This window comes from Salmo salar, chromosome ssa28, assembly GCF_905237065.1.
Source record: "Salmo salar chromosome ssa28, Ssal_v3.1, whole genome shotgun sequence".
NCBI lineage: Eukaryota > Metazoa > Chordata > Actinopteri > Salmoniformes > Salmonidae > Salmo > Salmo salar.
The window spans coordinates 8,905,391-8,930,318 of NC_059469.1; the positions used below are offsets into that span (position 1 = coordinate 8,905,391).

General features: G+C 42.2%; 1 protein-coding gene across 4 annotated transcripts; it reads left to right on the plus strand.

The window, feature by feature from the left end:
• The first annotated feature begins 1,251 nt into the window (after positions 1 to 1,251).
• bicral (BICRA like chromatin remodeling complex associated protein) lies at positions 1,252 to 24,928 on the plus strand. 4 transcript variants are annotated; one of them, XR_006762571.1, is made up of 14 exons: positions 1,252 to 1,538; positions 3,885 to 3,936; positions 4,469 to 4,514; positions 4,712 to 4,760; positions 4,871 to 4,936; positions 5,028 to 6,221; positions 6,318 to 6,363; positions 6,447 to 6,496; positions 8,336 to 8,385; positions 9,162 to 9,307; positions 21,027 to 21,121; positions 21,200 to 21,302; positions 21,395 to 23,123; positions 23,697 to 24,928. XR_006762571.1 is itself a non-coding variant. In XM_014179431.2 (13 exons), exons 2-13 carry the CDS (start codon positions 3,909 to 3,911, stop codon positions 21,883 to 21,885), a joined length of 2,364 nt encoding a protein of 787 aa, XP_014034906.1. In that variant the 5' UTR covers positions 1,252 to 1,538; positions 3,885 to 3,908; the 3' UTR covers positions 21,886 to 24,928. The 4 variants fall into 4 exon arrangements, 3 of the variants coding, with proteins under 3 accessions (XP_014034906.1, XP_014034907.1, XP_014034908.1); XM_014179431.2 differs by having other exon boundaries at positions 21,395 to 24,928; XM_014179432.2 differs by lacking the exon at positions 1,252 to 1,538 and adding an exon at positions 1,595 to 1,789 and having other exon boundaries at positions 21,395 to 24,928.

Here is a 24,928-nt window from a genome sequence, read left to right on the forward strand (position 1 = left end):
ACAAATATCCAGTGGTGGAAAAAGTACCCAATGTTCATACTTGAGTAAAAGTAAAGTTACGTTAATAGAAAATGACTAAAGTAAAAGTCACCCAGTAAAATACTACTTGAGTAAAAGTTTAAAAATATTTGGTTTTAAATATACGTAAGTATCAAAAGTAAATCAAAAGTTCATGTTTTTCTAAAATATACTTAAGTATCAAAAGTAAAAGTATCAATTATTTCAATTTTCTTATATTAAGCAAACCAGACAGCATGATTTAAAAAAAATGTTATAATAATTTACGGAGCGCTAGTGTCACACTCCAACACTTAGACATCATTTACTAATGAAGCATTTGTGTTTGGTGAGTCTGCCAGATTAGATGCAGTAGGGATGACCAGGGATTTTCTCTTGATAAGTGTGTGAATTGGACCCGTTTCCTGTCCTGCTAAGCATTCAAAATGTAACAAGTACTTTTGGGTGTGTATGGAGTAAAAAGTCATTACTTTCTTTAGGAATGTAGTGGAGTAAAAGTTGTCCAAAATATAAATAGTAAAGTAGAGATACCCCCCAAAACGACTAAAGTAGTACATTAAAGTATTTTTACTTAGGTACTTTACACCACTGCAAATATCCATATATAATGACGTTCATGTTTTATTGTGCCCCATTGCGAAAGCAAGTGGAAGGATGACAGTGCACATATTAAGCAAAACCTGAGCTTTAATCTAGGAGAATAGAATACAAATTTCAGAATAGTAAAGTAGTATATCAGTAGCCACCTTCACAGTAGGTGTAGAAAAGGTTATTATGCATTTCTCAATGTCACACACACTTCACTTTCACGTACAGTACCTGTTAATTCTTCTGCAGGAAGAAATAACTGCACTCTTCCAGCGTAGACTGCTGATGCAAGTATGCAAGTATAAGTATAAGAAATGGGTCTGTAGTATATGGAACACAACAGGCCTATATGAAATCACAAAATGTACACCAGAATAGACTGAATTACATACAGCGTGTGTAGTTGACCCCCATCTCTGATTGAAACATGGTGTGCATAGCATCACTGTGAATATGATTAATTGTGTTACATTTGCGATGACTTATAAAAGCTGTTTCGCCCCTCCCATATCTCTTTGGATGGTATGTGAGTGGAATAACGCCCTCGTTTTGCTGATCTCTCTGTAGTCACAAAGTACAATTTCCTCAATTACTTTATCAGCCACATCAAGGTGTGGCATCTGCTAGTGGCCCGCCCCCTACCGTTCATAATGGCCAAGTCTACTGTAAAACAATTTCCTATTCATAGGGGAGAAGAATTATGAAATATCTGTCATGAAAGTAAAAAAAAAAAAAAAACTTGAATGAATGGTAGAACATAGTTTTTCAGTATTTAGAGTTTAGTGACTATTTGTCCGTTCTATGTTACTTCGATGGAATATTGCATCGCTATCTGTAGAATGCTCTGATGTTACTGCCTTCTGCTGGAGCGGCACTACCCGTGCTGTGATGGCGAGGAAACCCCGTTGACAAGGCACTGCTTTTTCATGACGGTGAGTTTCCCTTTGAGTGTATTATAATTTTGTGATAAAATTTCTAGGAAAAAACACACACAACCTCCTTCCTCCCTTCCTTCGGGGAGGGAAGAGAGTGAGAGTGGAGAGAAATCTATCTGAGACAGAACAGGGACAGTGAGAAAAATATGAGTGGGAGAGGGAGAAGAAGGAGGAGGAGGAGAAGGAGGGGGGAGCAAATTAAAAGTTGCCAAATGGAGATATTGGGTTTCAAGAGGAGTGAGACAGGAGTAAGGGTTTGCCTTCTTTCAGTCGTCTTTATGTTATGCTAATCGAAAAAAACACCTAGGTGTCGACACTGTTTAGCCGTGTCAACGAATTCTATCCGACGATTCTAAATAGGCGACAACGGCTAACCTTGAACAGGCCGATGTTTACAAGTAGAAATCCGCGGTCAAATAGCTAGCCCAGCGAGCTGTTGCCGAAGACTCCGCGCGGTCGTAAATTCCACGATTGAAATATGTCTGTTCAGCCAATCGAGAGAAATCTGACGTTTTGCATTGCATGCTGGCAGATGAACTAAATAGAAGACAAATGGTAACCTCTGAAGTCTACCACAGCACAGCAGAGAAAGAGAGCACGTCAGCGACCAGCTAGAGGCTGGGAGGACAGGCTTTTTGTGCTCGAATGCGATTATCATTGTCTGTCGATTCAGTCTATTTTTGGACATAAATCGCAAGCTGTACATCAGCTGGTGGTCTAAACGATGTTTCCAAAGCTTAAACCCGTGGCACGACTGTCGTTGCTAGCTGTTTGTCTGATGGCACACTGATGCTACAATTTGGGAGGGTGTTATTACGATTTCAAAATTCAATTGGAGCTAAATGTGTCTACTATTCTTTGGATAAACTGGTTTATAAATTACTCCGACCCCGGCTAGCCATATCGTCTTGTACGCCTACTCCGACCACTAATTTGGTGACTAAGCTAGGTGTAGGGGAGAGGAAACATATTTTCTGAATATTTTCAATAGCTTGGGCAACTGGCAAGCTAACAACGTTTTAGCTAGCTGCTGCTTGTTTTTCGCATTCTCAAAATTCTGTGAAATTTGGAAAATTGAACTAGCTAAATATTCCAGGCTTTGAGAGTGTATTTTGCCAGTTATTTGACACGTGTAGACATATCCCCCCATTTAGTGGTGCTAGCTAATCCTGCCCCTATGACAAAATAACCCCAATGTTGAAAAGGGACCTCATTAGAGGTTAGCTAACCGATTAGCCAACGTTAACCTGGAGATGGTGTCGTAGTTGTCAGGAAATATCTTAAAACGGACACACTTAAAGAGATCCTTCAAAGAGCACGTGTATCGGTTTAACTTGTGAAATAAAATATAGTTTTACTGTTGTATTCCTTTTTTGTTGGTGGGAAGCTGAATATAAAGTGGCAGTCTTATCTGCGTATGCTAGCAGCTAGCTAGATATCTGGGCTGCTAGCAAAAAAACAGGCTAGCAGCCTACATTTTGAAAATACAGCTAGTTGTTAATTAAACAATTCCAAAACGACCAGTTTTATTAACTATCTATCGTGCAATTCCCTACATTGAGCTACTCAATTATAGCTGAGACATTTTATGACGCAATGCTTTTTTTTTAGCCTTATTAGGCTTGGTTCTTTCTCAACCAAAGATGGTGGCCGAGTCGCCATTTTGTTTTAACGACTGGTTAAATGTGTTCAAGAGCACAATGTTACATCACTGACTTGACACAATGTATCACATTTGTAATTCGACATGACGTCGAATGAAAGATGCAAAGAAGTAAAAAATTAAAATGTTGCTACAGTTGGACACATCACAGGCCCCCTACAGTGGCATGCCATTTTTCAAACCGCCACCTTGTGTTAACCCAGGCATTGCAGCTCTGAATTAACAAAATACACAGCTTCACCTTGAGAATATTCTAAGGCTACATTTGCTCCTCATTGCTATTCACCACATTAGCTGTTTTATGTCCCCTTTCACCACGATACAAGGCCAGCATCATTGGAGTTAGTTCTGTGGAATGTTGTTGGCTGTAAAACAAAGCAAATGCTTGTAAACCTTCAACTCCCAAACAACATTTTAAAGGGAACAGGGTGGAGTTATTTACACTTTGATGACCATCTTCATTTAATGGGAGGTGACAGGAGAGTAGACCAATGTGCAGGAGAAGAGAGAAGGGTAGGGCGCGGGAGCTTCGCTCTCATTCAATAGGAATATGTAGGTGGAGGGATGGGGGCAATACTGTACTTTTAATACTGTTGTTCTTAACTTCTCTCTTTCTGTGCCTCCCCCATCTCTCTTTTTCTCCCCTCTTGTCTCTCACTCTGCCCACTACTCCATCACAGGAAATAAAAGGTGGTGGTTAATGAATGATTCCATGCTCGCTGTCAGAAAGCTGTGAGTGTTTTATTGCATCGCCTACTGTTACCACACCAGAGATAAGCATGCAGATACAGTCTGACACACATACACACACACACACAGGAGGCTGCTGAAGAGAGGACGGCTCATAATAATTGCTGGAATGGAATTATATTAAAAAACCATGTTTTTGATACCATTCCATTTTACTCCATTCCAATCATTACTATGAGCCCGTCCTCCCCAGGTGCCACCGCCGCCTGTGACACACCCACCCACCCAGCACGTCCTCTGTGTTGTCTCACTGCCTATGTCTGCATTACTTTCCGTAACTCTTTTGTGCTCACAAGCATTCATAAGAATTGTTGCAGCAATGTAGTATAGTCAAGAGGGTTTCGAATAAGAACTCTTATATTGCATTTATGAGCTTTTTCGCATAGTTACAGAGTGTATACAGTTAAAATAGGATATCTCCCCCTTCCTCTTATCCTTTCCTCCATTACACCTCTTTCTACTCACTTCACCCCCCCTGTCACTTCATCCCTCTCTCTGCTCTCTCCTCTCCCAGGTGTCATGGATGATGAGGACGATCGCCGTCTTCTGGATATTATAGGGTAAATCTATATAACACATAAATCACAAACACTATCTATAACACATCTACAAACATCTAACACTAAGGCATTAGTAATGGCAAGTTGGAACAGATAAATCTGGTTCCCAGGGGTTACGAATGCTAAATAAATTGCATAAAACAAAAAAAATGTGGATGGTCTCTGACTCAAGCTCTCTCCCCCCTTCTGTCCTCCAGGGATGTGCAGGCGTTGAATGACTACCTCCACGGCTCCACCAACAAGTCTGTTAGTGTCTCCCCCTCTGGACTACTAGTTCATCCATGCCCATTTCAAGTCATAGAATATTAGCACGCTGCTTTTTATATAGGTGAAGTGACGTGTATTTTCTCCCTCAGATTGAGGAGGATGACGTAACGAACGCAGCTTACGGCTCTGCCGGAACCTTCTTTACCAGTAACACTGTGAGTAGAAATACATTTGCACTTACCTGCTGGTAATGGGTTTCTAAACTGATGGAGCCTGCATAGTTATAAAGTGTTCTCTTTCTCTCAGGCTGGCTCTAACTCCGGCCTCAAAGATGAAGAGTTTGAGGATTCAGCGGGGGTGGGCCTCCAGCTTTCCAGTAGCCTATCGTTCATTGAGGATGAGCTGGGGGGAGAAGCTTCTCCAGGAGGAATGGATCTTGGCGGAGGAGAGGACCAGCCCTTTGACATCCTGCAGAAGTCTCTCATGGAGGCAGACATCACTGAACAGACTCTGGAACAGGAGGCCATGCTAGACTCCCAACCACCTCCCCCTCCTCTCCCCTCGGCCCCCTCCCCATTCCCCCCCCAGCTGGTCTCGGGGGGGTACGGCAGCGGGGTCACCACATCGACAGCAGCGTTTCCCAGTGGTCAGTTCCTCCAGGGCGTGTCCCAGCTGCCTAACGGCCAGGCAGGGGGGCACATCCAGGTGTTGGGGTCCTTTGGCGGGGGAGGGGTCCAACAGATCCTCCTCCGGCAGGGTGGTGGGGTAGGGGGGGCGGTGGGGGGAGTAGCAGCAGGGGGGCAGGTGTTTGCTACCCCCTCCCCAGTGGGCCAGGTGAACCAGGTGGGCTTGCCCTTTAAGAACATCCCCCTGCAGAATATCATCATCCAGAGAGGACCTGGGGGCGCCCAGGCCCTGGTCAGACCTATCCAGCCCAAACCCCTTCAAGCTGGGGCTCAGACAGTCTATAGCCTGGGACTCCAGACCACAACCACCACCATGGTTAACACCGCGGCCCAGGGACACTACACAGCTAACGGCTCCATCCTGGTCCACTCTCCCTTGGGGCAGCAGAACCAGGGACAGCAAGGCCAGGCCAACCTGCCCCCAGGGCAGTACCTGGTCCACCACAATGGCCCCTCAGACCCATCCCAATCAACCCTGCTAGCCAATCAGAACACAGTACAGCTCGTCGCCGGGCAGAACTTCACGGCGACGGCGGGAAGTCAGCTAATCCAGGTGGGAGGCAGCCAGGTGGGAGTAGGAGGAGCCATGACCCAAACATGGCAGAGCTTTCCTGGTACTAACCCTGCCCCCGTCCAGGCGGCATCAAACCAGGGGCGTCTGACGCTGGTTGGAACGGCGACTGGGGTACGAGGGCAGGTGTCGGGCAGCCCAGTGCAGCGCCTCGTACTGTCTCAGACTCAGAACAGCAGCTCCCTCTCCCCCCTGTCTCTCTCTGGTACTGGTCCTGCCACACAGGAACAGGACTACACACAGGTATTAACTACAACTCTCTTTCTCACTTAATTATTACCCTCTTTGTATGCGTTTCTATAATATGTTTTTGTATTGTTTTGTTCTCCAATTCCTCAGGAAAAGCAGGCTCAGACACAGCTCGTCAACCTCCTTGGAAACAAAGGTTTGTGTTTGTGATTTTGTGTGTTGTTGTTATAGATGTATATAAACCCCTCTCCTGACTTCTGTTTCTCATTTGTCTCCTAGCTGTGAAAACAATGACCTACATCAGCCAAGACGCCCCGCTAAACACACAGGTATTCTACATGTTATACACTGTGTGTGTGTGGTCATGAAATGCTGTCAGCTGGTGATTGTCATGCAACTAACTGCCGGTCTCACAATAATTGATTGACCGTTAAGTAGCATAAACATGTTTAACATATCCAGCTTCCGTGCTTTGCTTACAAGCCACTAATGCGGACCTTTGGAACATCTGAATTTTAAAAAGTCTAATAAATACATTTAATATAACCTACACCATCACAATAAATCCATTATTTATTTTAGGCAGGTCTAAATAAACATAATGATATGAAGAAAATGTAGCCTATTACAGAAGAACAGAATAGCATATTCTGAGTCGTCCTTATGTTATGCCGTATGGCTGTGGGCTACGCTAGATCATTTAGCAGGCAAGATTTGCTTATAATTTCTGTGGCAGTATTTTATAGTAAGAACAATACAATTGAACATAGCTGAATAAAATAGAAAGGATATTTTTCTCAGGGAGTGCGCACATGCAGCTATTCTGTGTTGAGCGGTTAACAAAGAAACAGGTCCTCCTATATGCTTATTTTAGAGTTATTTATGCAACTTTACTTGTGATACAAACGTTGGGCTATAAGTTTCGATTTCTAATACAGTCTAAGGCTGCATGATGTTACTCTAATGATTTGAAAAAAGTCACATGAAAGGCAAGCGCAGGCTTTCTTGCGCAGGCTGCACACACTTCATCAGTCTCTCATTCACAATTTGACAAGCACTGATAATATTCTCACCCATAAGATTATTCTTAATACATTTTTTTTTAGAATGGCCAGGAAAAAACTAAAACATGTCATCCGTAGCCTGCACTCGAATAGTGAATGGAGGTTACTTGCAGTTACGTTTTTAACATGCCAGGTAGGCTACACTGTTTGTAAAGTGTATTAATGTGCTTAATTTTTAAGAATTTAGCAATAAATATAGCAGCACGAGAAAGCTGGCATCCTCTTTTAAGTAGTGTCCAGTCAAAACTCTGTTTTCACACGTGATTGAACAATGACTGGGCTTATAAGAACACATGTTTCACTAGGCTCTGTAGGCTATGGGCTCTCCAACTGTGTTTCAGGGGTCTTGGGACTATAGGCTACGTTTGAGGTTATTTGGCCACTTTAGTTGTGAAACCAACCTTATAAAAACATATAAGCCTATGGGCTAAGATACGTGATGCATGAGATGATTTGAAAAAGTCGTGCTGTTTCTGGCCTTAGACTGCACACGCTTGGCATCATTCACAAGTGATAATATTCTCATCCATCAGACTATTTTCAATTTAATCTTGTCTTGACATATGTTATTTAGTATATGTGTGAAATTAGATTTAGAATGGGCCATTTTCATTCACGGAACAGGGGCAGGGTCAAAAAATCCATGTCATCTGTATTTAAATGTAACCTTTATTTAACTAGGCAAGCCAGTTAAGAATAAATTCTTATATACAATGACGGCCTACCGGGGATCAGTGGGTTAACTGCCTTGTCCAGTGGCAGAATGACAGATTTTTACCTTGTCAGCTCGGGGATTCGATCCAGCAACCTTTCGGTTACTTGCCTTACGCTCTAACCACTAGGCTACCCGTATGCACTTGAATAGCCCGTGGTTCATTTTCATGCTAGTCAGGTAGGCTGCTCCGATTTATAAAGCGAAGCAATGTGCTTGATATTAGGAAAGTTGAGAAATAAATATAGTAGGCCTAGCCTATAGAAAGCGGATGGGATCCTCTTCTTTTTAATAGTGGCCTATAGAAATGTTACGCAACATGGGTTTACAGCCCAGTGTGTGGTGGTGGTGGTGGTGATGATGATGATGATATTGAAATGTGTCTCTTGTAGGTCAGCGCTCAGAAGAGGCCGGCCTCTCAGCAGCTCACCAGAGGAGGAATGTAAGTAGTGTGTGTGTGTGTATGTATGTGTATAGATGCCGTATGTGTGTGTGTGTATGCAGTGCTCTTGTGAAAGTCTACACACCCTTTGCACAGTTTTCAAATTTTGCTGCCTTACAGGTCCAATGCATCCGTTTTTATCTCAATATCAAATCATTTCTGGGTAACAATTAAGTACCTTACTGTGATTGTTTTCAATTAAAATGGTCAAAAAGAAACAAAATAGCAAGAATGGCTTTCTAAGAGGTGTTGAGTGTTCCTGTATTGTCCAGTCTCCATCCTGACTTAAATCTTCTTAAAATAATCTGAGGCAAGGTTTGAATATTGAATATTGCTGTCCATCAATGATTCCCTAACAAATTTACTGAGCCTGAGCAATTTTGACAAAAACAATGGATCTATGTTGCCGTAAGAGTTGAGCAAGGTTGGTAGAATCTTATTCAAAATGATTCACAGCTGTAATGGCTGTAAAGATGCTTCCACTAAGCATTAACTCTGGGGTGTGACGACATATGCAATCAATACATCCTCATTTTGCGTTTCATAGTCATTTGTAGAATTTTCTATAATTGTTCTTTCACTTTGGATTGGTTTTCATTTAATCCTTTTTAGATAGAATTTTAAGGCAGTAAAATGTGAAGACTGCAAGGGGTGTGTAGACTTTCACTAGCGACTGGATATTCGTGTGTCAGTGGCGTACCACAGTTTTTCTGGGCACCCCCTTGGGGGGCTGCGGGAGTGTGTGTGGGATAAGTGTACTATGTGTGTCTCTCCAGGATGCTACAGCAGTTGAGGATGGATCATTCGGGGGTTCTGTCACCTGACATCGCCCGCTTCACCTCATTGGATGACGCACTTAACAGACTCCTCCCCTACCACGTGTTCCATGGAGCTCCGCCCAACAGGGAAGAGTTTTCCCAAGGTCAGCTGTTTGTTCACCCGCCCGGAGGTGCATATGCGACAGCCCAAAGTCAGACACTAACACGGAACCCAAACCGGCTGTGCGCGTGCGCCATCATGCATACATTTATTTTGTCCCCTTCACACCAAACGCGATCACGACACGCAGGTTAAAATATCAAAACAAACTCTGAACCAATTACATTAATTTGGGGACAGGTCGAAAAGCATTAAACATTTATGGCAATTTAGCTAGCTAGCTTGCATTTGGCTTGCTGTTGCTAGCTAATTTGTCCTGGGATATGAACATTGAGTTGTTATTTTACCTGAAATGCACAAGGTCCTCTACTCCGACAATTAATACACATAAAATGGTCAACCGAATCGTTTCTAGTCATCTCTCCTCCTTCCAGGCTTTTCTTCTTTGAACTTATATGGTGATTGGCATCTAAACTTTCATAGTATTACCACGACGACCTACAACACAGTTCGTCTTTCAATCACCCACGTGGGTATAACCAATGAGGAGATGGCACGTGGGTATCTGCTTCTATAAACCAATGAGGAGATGGGAGAGGCAGGACTTTCACTGCGATCTGCGTCACAAATAGAACTGACATCTATTTTAGCCCTTGGCAACGCAGACCGCGAGCAGTGTGGGTGCAATAATTGAATAATATAGATTTCTAAATTTATTTTGCAACGCTTGCGCACGTGTCGTGAGCGGTGTTGTCAGGGTATAATGTGGTTTTCCAACAGCAAGGCTCAAATCAACATGGCAGTGTTGCCATTTTTTATGAAAAGTTTTTGTTCTAATGTTGAAATAATCATCTAACCCCCATATCACACACTCACAAACTGAAATCATAATATAATATTGTGTTTCCACTTTGTATAATCGATTAGTGAGAGAGAGCCTCAAATATCACATTTATTTGAATATATCCGCTGTACACATAAATTCCGGCAAATTGGTTCCTGTTTCAGTCATGTATTTGGTCACGTTTGCGTGGGTAAAACATAAACACCCTAATGATTGGTTGACAATAGAGCCTCCCACAATGCAGGCGATGGCTGCATGGCACAGTTGGGGAAATGCAACTGAAGAAACGGCATTAACTTTGATCACATGATTTTTGTAAAGTTAATGGAGTTGACATGTAGGTGTGACAGGTGTTACGCTGCTTGCTTAGTGAGTACTACTTCCTCCTGATTCGGCTCACACTGAGGCTTGAACCCTGGACCTGTGACTTGCTAGCACACGTGACCGCTCTCCTGAAGTGTCTTACCAGTCGGCCCCACTCAAATAGCTAGCTATTCGCTGGCGTAAGTAGGGAAACTTCAGGCTGAGGAGTACATTTTATACATCCCATGTGCTACGTAGGCGCCAATCGGACAATTCTTATCCCCAGAATGCAACACTTTGAATGGCGGTGACCAACGATGCTCATCGACTTGACAAAAGGGATCTGCTCGAGCGCGCCCATTGAGATGGGCATGATGCAATGCTTTGCTCTCACACAGTCATACAGAGTATCTGCGCTTATGCACGGGTGCGCTTCACGCTGCTACAATGTGGTAGTTACAGGACCAAAACAGCTGAGGGTTTAGCCTTGCGCTTCAACGCTCCAGGTTGTTGCGGAAATTGACCCACTACTACTGTTTAGTTCGTGCAGCTACGTCATCTCGCGTCATCTCCCTAAATATACCTTTAAACTTGACCTGACCTTATGTATTACTGCCCCACAGTTTCAAGAAGTGACCTCCCAAAAAACACAAAAACTATACAACACATACAGTTGAAGTTGGAAGTTTACATACACTTAGGTTGGAGTCATTAAAACTCGTTTTTCAACCACTCCACAAATTTCTTGCTAACAAACTATAGTTTTGGCAAGTCGGTTAGGACATCTACTTCGTGCATGACACAAGTAATTTTTCCAACAAATGTTTACAGACAGATTATTTCACTTATCATTTAAGGTATCAATTCCAGTGGGTCAGAAGTTTACATACACTAAATTGGCTGTGCCTTTAAACAGCTTGGAAAATTCCAGAAAATTATGTCATGGCTTTAGAAGCTTCTGATAGGCTAATTGACATCATTTGTGTCAATTGGAGGTGTACCTGTGGATGTATTTCAAGGCCTACCTTCAAACTCAGTGCCTCTTTGCTTGACATCATGGGAAAATCAAAAGAAATCAGCCAAGACCTCAGAAAAGAAATTGTAGACCTCCACAAGTCTGGTTCATCCTTGGGAGCAATTTCCAAACGCCTGAAGCTACCACGTTCATCTGTACAAACAATAGTACGCAAGTATAAACACCAAGGGACCACGCAGCCGTCATACCGCTCAGGAAGGAGACGCGTTCTGTCTCCTAGGGATGAATGTACTTTGGTGAGAAAATTGCAAATCAATCCCAGAACAACAGCAAAGGACCTTGTGAAGATGCTGGAGGAAACAGGTACAAAAGTATCTATATCCACAGTAAAATGAGTCCTTTATCGACATAACCTGAAAGGCCGCTCAGCAAGGAAGAAGCCACTCCTCCAAAACCGCCATAAAAAAGCCAGACTACGGTTTGCAACTGCACATGGGAACAAAGATCGTACTTTTTGGAGAAATGTCCTCTGGTCTGATGAAACAAAAATAGAACTGTTTGGCTATAACGACCATCGTTATGTTTGGAGGAAAAAGGGGGAGGCTTGAAAGCCGAAGAACACCATCCCAACCATGAAGCACGAGGGTGGCAGCATCATGTTGTGGGGGTGCTTTGCTGCATGAAGGACTGGTGCACTTCACAAAATAGATGGCATCATAAGGAAAGAAAATTATGTGGATATATTGAAGCAACATCTCAAGACATCAGTCAGGAAGTTAAAGCTTGGTCGCAAATGGGTCTTCCAAATGGACAATGACCCCAAGCATTCTTCCAAAGTTGTGGCAAAATGGCTTAAGGACAAAAAGTCAAGGTATTGGAATGGCCATCACAAATCCCTGACCTCAATCCTAATGAACATTTGTGGGCAGAACTGAAAAAGTCGGTGCGAGCAAGAAGGCCTACAAACCTGACTCAGTTACTCCAGCTCTGTCATGAGGAATGGGCCAAAATACACCCAACTTATTGTGGGAAGCTTGTGGAAGGCCACCCAAAACGCTTGACTCAAGTTAAACAATTTAAAGGCAATGCTACCAAATACTAATTGAGTGTATGTAAACTTCTGACCCACTGGGAGTGTGATGAAAGAAATAAAAGCTGAAATAAATCATTCTCTCTACTAATAATCTGACATTTCACATTCTTAAAATAAAGTGGTGATCCTAACAGACCTAAGACAGGGAACTTTTACTAGGATTAAATGTCAGGAATTGTGAAACTGAGTTTAAATGTATTTGGCTATGTAAACTTACGACTTCAACCGTGCGTGGCTCCTAGCCTCCCCTGCATACAGTAGATAGGCTACTTAATTTACTAACACTAAAACACAAACTGAAACTAAATAAAATGGAACTGTTTTTATAGAACTTAAGCTAAAGAAAAACTAGTAAAGTGGATCTGAAAAGTAACTGAAACTAAACCGAATTTCAAATAAAAAATGGCAAACTAAAAGAAATAAAAACCAATTTTAAAAACGCAAAACTATAATAACCTTGATTCATAATGTGATGTTTGGATTTGATAATCATAATTTAGGCCAAAAATATAACTCAATCACTGTTTGCAAAAATGCATGAGCGTGTAGTGATGTAGAGTAGGCCTAGCCTATAAATAAAATGTTATTTGTCACATGCTTCAGAAACAACAGGTGTAGACTAACAGTGAAATGCTAACTTATGGGCCCTTTTCCAACAATGCAGAGTTAAAGATTTAAAAAAATCCAATAATGACCAAAAAGTAACATGTCATTAAAAATACAGGGAGTACCAGTACTAGAGGTCGACCAATTAATTAGGGCCGATTTCAAGTTTTCATAACAATCGGTAATTGTATTTTTGGACACTGATTTGCCGTTTAAATATATTTTTTTACACCTTTATTTAACTAGGCAAGTCAGTTAAGAACACATTCTTATTTTCAATGACGGCCTAGGAACGGTGGGTTAACTGCCTTGTTCAGGGGCAGAACGACTGATTTTTACCTTGTCAGCTCGGGGATTCAATCTTGCAACCTTACGGTTAACTAGTCCAACACTCTAACCACCTGCTTTACATTGCACTCCACGAGGAGCCTGCCTGTTACGCAAATGCAGTAAGAAGCCAAGGTAAGTTGCTAGCTAGCATTAAACTTATCTTATAAAAAAACAATCAATCAATCATAATCACTAGTTAACTACACATGGTTGATGATATTACTAGTTTATCTAGCCTGTCCTGCGTTGCATATAATCGATGCGGTGCGCATTCACGAAAAAGGACTGTCATTGAACCAACTTGTACCTAACAATATATATTAATGTCTTTCTTAAAATCAATACACAAGTATATATTTTTAAACCTGCATATTTTGTTAATATTGCCTACTAACATGAATTTATTTTAACTAGGGAAAATGTGTCACCTCTTGCAACAGAGTCAGGGTATATGCAGCAGTTTGGGCCACCTGGCTCGTTGCGAACTGTGTGAAGACTATTTCTTCCTAACAAAGACAGGCAACTTCGCCAAACGGGGGATGATTTAACAAAAGCACATTTGCGAAAAAAGACTGTACCTAACCATAAACATCAATGCCTTTCTTAAAATCAATACACAGAAGTATATATTTTTAAACCTGCATATTTAGCTAAAAGAAATCCAGGTTAGCAGGCAATATTAACCAGGTGAAATTGTGTCACTTCTCTTTCGTTCATTGCACGCAGAGTCAGGGTATATGCAGCAGTTTGGGCTGCCTGGCTGTTGCGAACTAATTTGCCAGAATTTTACGTAATTATGACATAACATTGAAGGTTGTGCAATGTAACAGGAATATTTAGACTTAGGGATGCCACCCCTTAGATAAAATACAGAACGGTTCCGTATTTCACTGAAAGAAAAAAACATTTTGTTTTCGAGATGATAGTTTCCAGATTCGACCATATTAATGACCAAGGCTCGTATTTCTGTGTGTTTATTATACACTGCTCAAAAAAATAAAGGGAACACTTAAACAACACAATGTAACTCCAAGTTAATCACACTTCTGTGAAATCAAACTGTCCACTTAGGAAGCAACACTGATTGACAATAAATTTCACGTTGTTGTGCAAATGGAATAGACAACAGGTGGAAATGATAGGAAATTAGCAAGACACCCCCAATAAAGGAGTGGTTCTGCAGGTGGGGACCACATACCACTTCTCAGTTCCTATGCTTCCTGGCTGATGTTTTGGTCACTTTTGAATGCTGGCGGTGCTTTCACTCTAGTGGTAACATGAGACGGAGTCTACAACCCACACAAGTGGCTCAGGTAGTGCAGCTCATCCAGGATGGCACATCAATGCGATCTGTGGCAAGAAGGTTTGCTGTGTCTGTCAGCGTATTGTCCAGAGCATGGAGGCGCTACCAGGAGACAGGCCAGTACATCAGGAGACGTGGAGGAGGCCGTAGGAGGGCAACAACCCAGCAGCAGGACCGCTACCTCCGCCTTTGTGCAAGGTGGAGCAGGAGAAGCACACCAGAGCCCTGCAAAATGACCTCCAGCAGGCCACAAATGTGCATGTGTCTGCTCAAACGGTCAGAAACAGACTCCATGAGGGTGGTATGAGGGCCCGACGTCCACAGGTGGGGGTTGTGCTTACAGCCCAACACCGTGCAGGACGTTTGGCATTTGCCAGAGAACACCAAGATTGGCAAATTCGCTACTGGCGCCCTGTGCTCTTCACAGATGAAAGCAGGTTCACACTGAGCATGTGACAGACGTGACAGAGTCTGGAGACGCCGTGGAGAACGTTCTGCTGCCTGCAACATCCTCCAGCATGACCGGTTTGGTGGTGGGTCAGTCATGGTGTGGGGTGGCATTTCTTTGGGGGGCCGCACAGCCTTCCATGTGCTCGCCAGAGGTAGCCTGACTGCCATTAGGTACCGAGATGAGATCCTCAGACCCCTTGTGAGACCATATGCTGGTGCGATTGGCCCTGGGTTCCTCCTAATGCAAGACAATGCTAGACCTCATGTGGCTGGAGTGTGTCAGCAGTTCCTGCAAGAGGAAGGCATTGATGCTATGGACTGGCCCGCCCGTTCCCCAGACCTGAATCCAATTGAGCACATCTGGGACATCATGTCTCGCTCCATCCACCAATGCCACGTTGCACCACAGACTGTCCAGGAGTTGGCGGATGCTTTAGTCCAGGTCTGGGAGGAGATCCCTCAGGAGACCATCCGCCACCTCATCAGGAGCATGCCCAGGCGTTGTAGGGAGGTCATACAGGCACGTGGAGGCCACACACACTACTGAGCCTCATTTTGACTTGTTTTAAGGACATTACATCAAAGTTGGATCAGCCTGTAGTGTGGTTTTCCACTTTAATTTTGAGTGTGACTCCAAGTCCAGACCTCCATGGGTTGATAAATTGGATTTCCATTGATTATTTTTGTGTGATTTTGTTGTCAACACATTCAACTATGTAAAAAAAAAGTATTTAATAAGATTATTTCTTTCATTCAGATCTAGGATGTGTTGTTTAAGTGTTCCCTTTATTTTTTTGAGCAGTATATTATAATTAAGTCTATGATTTGATAGAGCAGTCTGACTGAGCGGTGGTAGGCACCAGCAGGCTCGTAAGCATTCATTCAAACAGCACTTTTGTGCATTTTGCCAGCAGCTCTTCGCAATGCTTCAAGCATTGTGCTGTTTATGACAAGCCTATCAACTCCCAAGATTAGGCTGGTGTAACCGATGTGAAATGGCTAGCTAGTTAGCGGGGTGCGCGCTAATAGCGTTTCAAACGTCACTCGCTCTGAGACTTGGAGTAGTTGTTCCCCTTGCCCTGCATGGGTAACGCTTCTTCGAGGGTGGCTGTTGTCGATGTGTTCCTGGTTCAAGCCCAGGTAGGAGCGAGGAGAGGGACGGAAGCTATACTGTTACACTGGCAATACTAAAGTGCCTATAAGAACATCCAATAGACAAAGGTATATGATATACAAATCGTATAGAGAGAAATAGTCCTATAATTCCTATAATAACTACAACCTAAAACTTCTTACCTGGGAATATTGAAGACTCATGTTAAAAGGAACCACCAGCTTTCATATGTTCTCATGTTCTGAGCAAGGAACTTAAACGTTAGCTTTCTTACATGCCACATATTGCACTTTTACTTTCTTCTCCAACACTTTGTTTTTGCATTATTTAAACCAAATTGAACATGTTTCATTATTTATTTGAGGCTAAATTGATTTTATTGATGTATTATATTAAGTTAAAATAAGTGTTCATTCAGTATTGTTGTAATTGTCATTATTACAAAAAAAGTAAAAATCGGCCGATTAATTGGTTTCGGCTTTTTTTGGTCCTCCAATAATCGGTATCGGCATTTAAAAATCATAGTCGGTCGACCTCTAACCAGTACTGAGTCGATGTGCAGGAGTACGAGGTAATTGAGGTAGCTATGTACATATAGGTAGTGGTAAAATGACTAGGCAAGTAGTAGACAGTAGTAGCAGCATATGTGGTGAGTGTGTGGCGTCAGTATGCATGTGTGCGTGTGTTATGTGTGTGTGGGCGTATGTATGTGTTGGGGTGTCAGTGTAATGTTTATCAATCTAATGATCTAATACACTCGTTGATATTGAACAATAGAATATTTGTTTCTATGTTAAAAATTCAAATTTTGGGTCCATTTGTTGAAATTGAGTAAAAGAAAAATGGTTGAAATTGTTTACATTTCTTATTTTTCTACCTTGTAAAATGTTCTAATTGACCTTTTTTTGACCTGAAAGTTGAAATATTGGTGTGGCTGGAAAATTGGGGTTCATCACTGTGGTTCAAGTGGATGCTACCATTTCAGTGCGGGGGAGATTAGCCTTGTCTACACTGTAAAGTGGTAAATTAATGTGGTCCTTGGAGTCTCTCACACACACAGTGATTATTTATTTATATATAGCCTATGATCATTGATCATCGTTAATCTAATAAGCCTATTTAGATCAATTATTATTTCAATATATTCAAACAGCGCTTAAAATTAGCTCTTTTGCCTCTCCTCCCACAGACACGTTTGCGTGAAATCCCTGCTTCACTCCTCCCACATCTGTTGGATATAATGCAGATATGCTATAGTCTAATTAACTTTCACTTTCCCACTGTAATATACTATTAGCCTACAGGTTAGGATAATGCGGTGCAAAATAGCAGTGTTGTAGTGAATTTGGAGGGCAGCTCAACATGGGACACATACACACGATCCCAATATACAGTAATTTATTTCATTGGGTGTGCTCGTGTAGCCTACTAGCCTCCAGTCGTTAGAAGGATAGTTGCCATAAAGGGGTAATACTACTGTTAAAGCTGTAATATGTAACTTTTTGGGCAACCTGACCAAATTGACATAGAAATGTGAGTTATAGATCTGTCATTTTCATTGAAAGCAAGTTTAAGAAGCAGTAGATTGGTTCTATGTGCGCTATTTCTATGCTTCCAGTTAAGTTTTGCTTTTGTGCATTTGACTTTCGGTTTTGTAGACCAGCTTAAAAAATCTGAAAATACAATATTTTGGGTTATTTGGACATTTCACAGTGGTTTAGATCGTACAATGATTATTTACACTATACATTGCTTAGTTTGCCTAAATTCAGTTTGTGACAAAACATCTTCGCAGTCAGTTTTTTGGTTGTCCGAGAATGCCAAGGGTGTGCAAAGCTGTCATCAAGGTAAAGTGTGGCTATTTGAAGAATCTCAAATATAAAATATATTTTGATTTGTTTAACACTTTTTTTGGTTATTACATGATTCCATATGTGGTATTTCATAGTTTTGATGTCTTCATTATTATTCTACAATGCAGGAAATAGTAAAAATAAAGAAAAACCCTTGAATGAGTAGGTGTTCTTAAACTTTTGACCGGTAGTATATATATTTGTATTGACTGTAAAAACAAGCAAATTAGCTTCAAGTGATTTTAATTTCAGAAATCTGTTTCAAAGTATTCCCACACATAGTAGAGAGAGAGAAACTCAGTGGACAGTTTTTTTTAAATACACAACCCTGTTCACGAAAATGGATAGCTCCTACAGAGTGAGTCACGTAGGTGTGGCTTGCTATATAGAGCATTCAGTTGCTATTCGATTGAACGTTAGAATGGGCAAAACGAGTGACCTAAGCGTGGTATGATCATTGGTGCCAGGCACGCCGGTTCCAGTATTTCAGAAACTGCCGGCCTCCTGGGCTTTTCACATACGATAGTGTCTAGGGTCTACCGAGAATGGAGCAACAAAAAACATTCAGTCAGCGGCAGTCCTGTGGGCAAAAACAGCTCGTTGATGAGAGGTCGAAGGAGAATGGCAAGAATTGTGCAAGCTAACAGGCGGGCCACAAACGGCGCAGCACAACTGTGGTGTTCAGAACAGCGTCTCAGAACACACAACTCGTCGGTCCTTGTCACGGATGGGCTGTTATAGCAGACGACCACACCGAGTTCCACTCCTATTAACTAAAAACAAGAAGAAGCACGTGATCACCAAAACTGGATAATTGAGGAGTGGAAAAATATCTACTGGTCCGACAAATCCCAGTTCCTGTTGCGTAATGCGGTTGGCAGAGTCAGTATTTGGCGTAAGCAGCATTAGTCCATGGCCCCATCCTGCTGGGTGTCAATGGTACAGGCTGGTGGCGGTGGTGTAATGGTATGGGGAATGTTTTCTTGGCGCATGTTAGGTCCCTTGATACTCGTTGAGCAATGTTTCCATTCCCCGAAGAATTTGGGCCGTTCTGGAAACAAAGGTGGTTCCGACCCGGTACTAGATGGGTTTACCTAATAAACTGGCCACTGAGTGTATGTGATCTTATTCAAATATGTAAGCAAGGTTTTAAATGATTATGTTTTAGTCAAATATTATATCTGTTTGGGCTTCTTGCGGTCAATTTGCACTCTACAAGAAAAAATTATCCCACGGCTGAATCTAGTTGATGATCCCTGAGAAAGGCTATATTGTTCATTAAATTAAGTTGCGAATTTTGATAACTAAAAGACAGATTAGAGTCTTTTCATTGTCTTCTCTTTACAGCAGCGTTTCCGAAACTTGGTCCTGGGAACCCCAAGGGGTGCATGTTTAGTTTTTTGCCCTAGCACTACACAGCTGATTCAAATAATCAAAGCTTGATGATTAGTGAATAATTTGAATCAGCTGTGTAGTGTTAGGGGGGGGGGGTGTACCCATTGGGGTCCCGAGGACCGAGTTTGGGAAACACTGCTTTACAGCAATAGTTTGGAAATAAAATAGCTATGTTTTCCCGTAATTGTATTTTGAAATATTGCAATAGGCCTGGCTGGGCCTCTCTACTTTTCACAGACAGTCGCAACTCAATAATCATTTATTTGGTATTTGCCGTGTGCGCTGCCCAAATTGTGGGCCCTTCCGCTGATGGCAATGTGATTTTAAAACAATCCACAGCTTATTTTTTTTTCAAAGAAGCTAATAATCCTCTGTGGCCAAATCATGCATTCTGGTGTCGTAGCCTATTTTTATGTTTTAATTTATTTATGTAATAGACTCATTAGGCTTTATAATTTTGGCAATTGAATTCAATATACTTTAGGGGAAGCTTAGCCATATGCCTTTGTTGCCCGAGAATACTAAATAAACCCTTGCTCACCAGAATAGTGTCTTTAATGATAGAATGAATGCTTCAATCTAGTTCACATTGTTAAAGTTTTTCATCTCTCATTCTCTCAAGCAACTAAGATGTTTAAGGACCGGGGACAAAATTCTATGTTAAAAAAAAAAAAAACTAAATTAACAAATGACATCAGTTTAACCGGTTTTAAGGAAATTAAAAGCTGTGAAAACAACCAAACATGTTTCTGATAAGATTTCAGTTCATCTTGTATGCATATTTTATGTGGTAGAAATACTATCGGCTTTTATGATGCTGATAAAGATGGTACCTTTACAGACGGTCCCTATCGCGCATTCACATTCTCTCAAGAGGCTGAATGAAATAAATCATATTTCTCCACTCCTGTTCCTGAGTCAAAATGTAGATTTTGTAAATTAATTGGTATAGTGTCTCACAATCATTACACATAATGTAGCTGCCACTGCAATCATCCTCTTTTACCACTTCACCAAATCTTCCCCGTACATTAGGCTACCTACTGTTCTGACCCTCCTATTTATTTTCAGCTCTCCGTTCCGCAGCTTTTCTCTTATTGAATTCAACTCAGACTTTTTGCCTCAGTGGATCGACGTTAACTTTTTCTGCCCAAGTTCCCAATACATTTGGCAATTGGTGTGTATTTGGTAAACTTACAGTGAGTCCCTAAGGCTACTCACTAACGCCAGATAAAAATAATGAAATAAAAACCTCAATGTAGCCTATAGATATGAACTGCACAAGAATGATACATTTATGACATTTTAATGTATTATTTTCTCTTTATTCAACCCGCCTGCCCGCCACCCACCTGCCCTTCATCCACGCCATTTTTCATGACCCTAAACCCGCCCGCCCTGCGGACATAACCGCTGGGACTGCAGGTTATGTGTCAACCCATGCACCACTAGTGTGTGTGTGTCTGTGTAACCACTGTGTTCTGTCTCTTAACAGTGGATGATGAGTTTGAGTCAATGGCGACTCAGGTATTGAAGAGGACCCAGGTCATGATCAACAAATACAGACGACTGCTGATGGTGGAGGCTGAGGTGAGTACGCACACACACAATTATTTTGAATCTTTGAAAAGTGTTGTGCTAACAGGAAGTCCCTTCCTCTCCCTGCAGCGCTCTAGTCCCTCCTCAGAGATGGTGATGATTGACAGGACCTTCAACCAAGAGGAGCGCCAGAACCTGACACAAGACAAACGTATGATACTGGTGGACCCAGGTGAGGAGGCGGGATCTGGCAGGGGTGTCGACCATTGAAAAAGTGTGGACCATTATTTTTTCTCATCATCATCTCTCTCTCTCCCTCCATAGATGGCTTCTTGGAAGATTTCTGTTGTGCAGTGAAGCCGTCTCCCCTCTCTCTCCCCTGCCTCCCCTTGGACCCTCTCTCCTCCCCCTCGTCCAGCCACAGCGGTAGACAGACAGGGAGGGGGGCGACCACAGACCCCCCTTACAGGACAGACCCCCAGTCGGGCTATGGAGACCCGGGGGGAGGTGGGGGAGGAGGGAGAGGAGTAATAGACTCTTTTAAGAGTATCATGGACCTGAGGAGGACTCAACATAGCAACTATGGAAACAAAGCTGCCTCTAGCAACAACAGCAACTATCACCACGGCAATGTGGTTACTACTGCCACAGCGGCGATGTCAACAGAGCCGGTACAGACTCAGTACCTGTCTCACCTGTCCTCCTCTCACCCCCAGGCCCCCCTGCCCCTCCCTCCCCCCCTGCCCCTCCCTCCCACCCTGCCCGACACAGACTCGGTTCTAGAGGCAGCTGTGAACAGCATTCTAGAATGTTAGACAGACAGATTTGACAGATGGACGTGCCACCATTCTATCTCCATCTCTCTCATCCTCCCATCCTTTGCCCCGCCGGGTCATTCTTGGGGCTACACGTTTGTTATTGTTTATTTTCTTATTTTGCTCTCCCATTGTCAGTCCTTTTCAACCAGCTCTGAGTTAGTCATAGAAATATAATCTAGATTATTTTTCTATGGTTACAGTACTATGGTTAATGTAGGACAGCCAGGGGTCATGACCTCTGTTACATCATGTCCTGTTGGGTGTGAGCCGGAAGAAGATATCAACCCCCTGAACCCCAACTTTAGCCACGTGCAATTATGCTGAAAGTTTAGGGAGGAGGCAGATGATGATGATGATGATGATGATGATGATGATTCTGTGCCTGAGAAATTCTATGTTGTCCTTCAAATGTTTACATGAAGAAGCCTTGTAAGAAATGTCCTTTAATTTTTGCACCTGACATTACACACCTTCACACACTGAGTATACCAAACATTAGGAACACCCTCCTTTTTCTCATGATAACAGCCTCAATTCGTCGGGGAATGACTCTATAAGGTGTTGAAAGCGTTCCACAGGGATGCTGGCCCATGTTGACTCTAATGCTTCCTTTTCCCACAGTTGTGTCAAGTTGACTGGATGTCCTTTGGGTGGTGGAACATTGTTGATACACACGGGAAACTGTTGAGCGTGAAAAATCCAGTAGCATTGCAGTTGTTGGACAGAAATCGGTGTGCCTGGCACCTACTACCATACCTCATTCAAAGGCACTTACATTTTTGGTCTTGCCCATTTTACTTCTGAATGGCAAACATACACAATTCATGTCTCAATTGTCTCAAGGCTTAAAAATACTTCTCCTCCCCTTCATCTACACTGATTTGAAGTGGATTTAACAAGTAACATAATTAAGGGATCATAGCTTTCACCTGGTCAGTCTTATGTAATGGAAAGAGCAGGTGTTCTTAATGTTTTGTATACTCAGTGTATAATACCATAGTCATTTGATGGATTTGACAACTAGAAGAAATATATTGTTATTTTTCTGTTCTATACTTCAGTTTTCATAGTCAAGCCAGAGAGACTCACTCACACTCTGAGTGTCTAACTACTAAAGCAGCTTTTGGTTTTCTGTCAGTTTTTGAAATGTATCTTATTTGACATTTTTCTTATGTACCTTAAAGGTATGTGATGCCCCTCTGCGCGCACACACACACACACACACACACACACACGTTTTGTTCTTCTATCCTCGTGGGGACCTAAAATTAATTTCCATTCAAAATCCTATTTTACCTAACCTTAACCCCTAAACACTTGTTGTGTTCGGTTCAGCACTTATGACAAATAAAGTTTGATTTCAACTAATAACCCCTAAACCTAATTCTAACCATAATTGTAACCATAACCCTAAACCTAACCCCTAAGCTTAAAATAGCCTTTGTCCTCATGTACCCACTAGGGAGAATTTTTCCTTTTTTTTTACCATCCTTGTGGGGACTTTTGGGGATTTTAGGTCCCCACAAGGATAGAAAAACCAACCCACACATCAAGCACACACATTTTGTTCTATCTTCATGGGGACCTAAAATTAATTTCCATTCCAAATCTTATTTTTCCTGACCTTAACCTGTAACCCAAACCCTAAAACTAACCCCGTACCCTAACCCTAATTGTAAGCATAACCCTAAACCTAACCTCTAAGCTTAAAATAGCATTTGTTCTCATGGGGATGTGGGAAATGTCCCCACGAGGGAGAATTTTCCTTGTTTTACTATCCTTGTCCCCACAAGTATAGAAGAACCAAGACACACACACACACACACACACACACACACAAGTGTATTGGTGTTGGGGGGAGCTAACTCCTCAGATTGAGGGAGAAATGTTACGACATGTTCATCTTTTTTTATTTAGATTAGATTTAGTTAATTTTTAGAAATGAAACATCACTATTATTTGTGTTGTTAGTGATGTGTGTCCCAGCGACGTCAACACGCAACCATGGCAATGTCTTACTGTCATGTGATACAATGACCCTGGAAGGTCATGGATTGTATATGTATGTCCACTCTCTGTCTACGTGTGCCGGTGTGTTCGTATGTTTGTTGTGTGTGTGCGTGTGTTCACTCACCCCGGATGAATGTTACTCGTTCCCTAGCACACTTAGTCTCCCCTCCTCCACTCTATCCTTCTCTCCCTCCCCACAGCTAAGAGATGAGAGACAAGTGTATGTAAACTATGCTTTTAAACTGACTGAAGGAACAGACTGAAGGCCTTAGAAAGAAGGAGAACACGTCTCTGCTTGTTTGTCAGTTTGTCTTGTGTCTGAGTGAGTAAGGGATTGAATGGTCGTGTTCTCCTGCTCAAACGTTGCATACAACAACCAATGGTTGTGTGCCACGTCATTGACTGTGCCGTGACGTCGGGCACCAGATTGCTAGAACATATGTGGCACGCCTATCCAGGCATTGTAAGGTTTTCATGTGCCAGCAGTGTCTGAGCAGAGGAACACAAACCACTGGGTGTGGCCTTCTCAGCCCTGGTCCTGAGGACCCCTGTGTCTGCTGGTCGACACTCAAATGACACACTATTCCCCATATATTTTTACCCAGAGCCTATGTGACTCAAAAGTAGTGGACTATATGGGAAACGGGAAGTAATTTCACACAGGAGTGTCTTGAGGGGTTGAGATACTAGGCTATGCCCTTTCCGCCAAGGAGAGCAATACATTTCTACTTTCTTGACCCGTTTTCACTGTTGACTTTCTTTTGGTCTGTCTCACTATCTACATGATTTGTATAGGGGTTTTTTGGTATAAAAAATGAAAACGTGAAACACAAAATATTTATAATTTTTTGTAAGGAACACCCCAGAGGAAAAACACGAGAAAAATGAAGTTCTTTTTTATTCTGTTGGCTTTGAAGTGTTACAAGAGAAATTGTTACAAAATACTGTCAGTTGTTCATTTCTAGTTTGTGTGTTTACTACAACAGCAAAAATAGGTCAATAATAAATTCATTTTGAATACAATCATAAA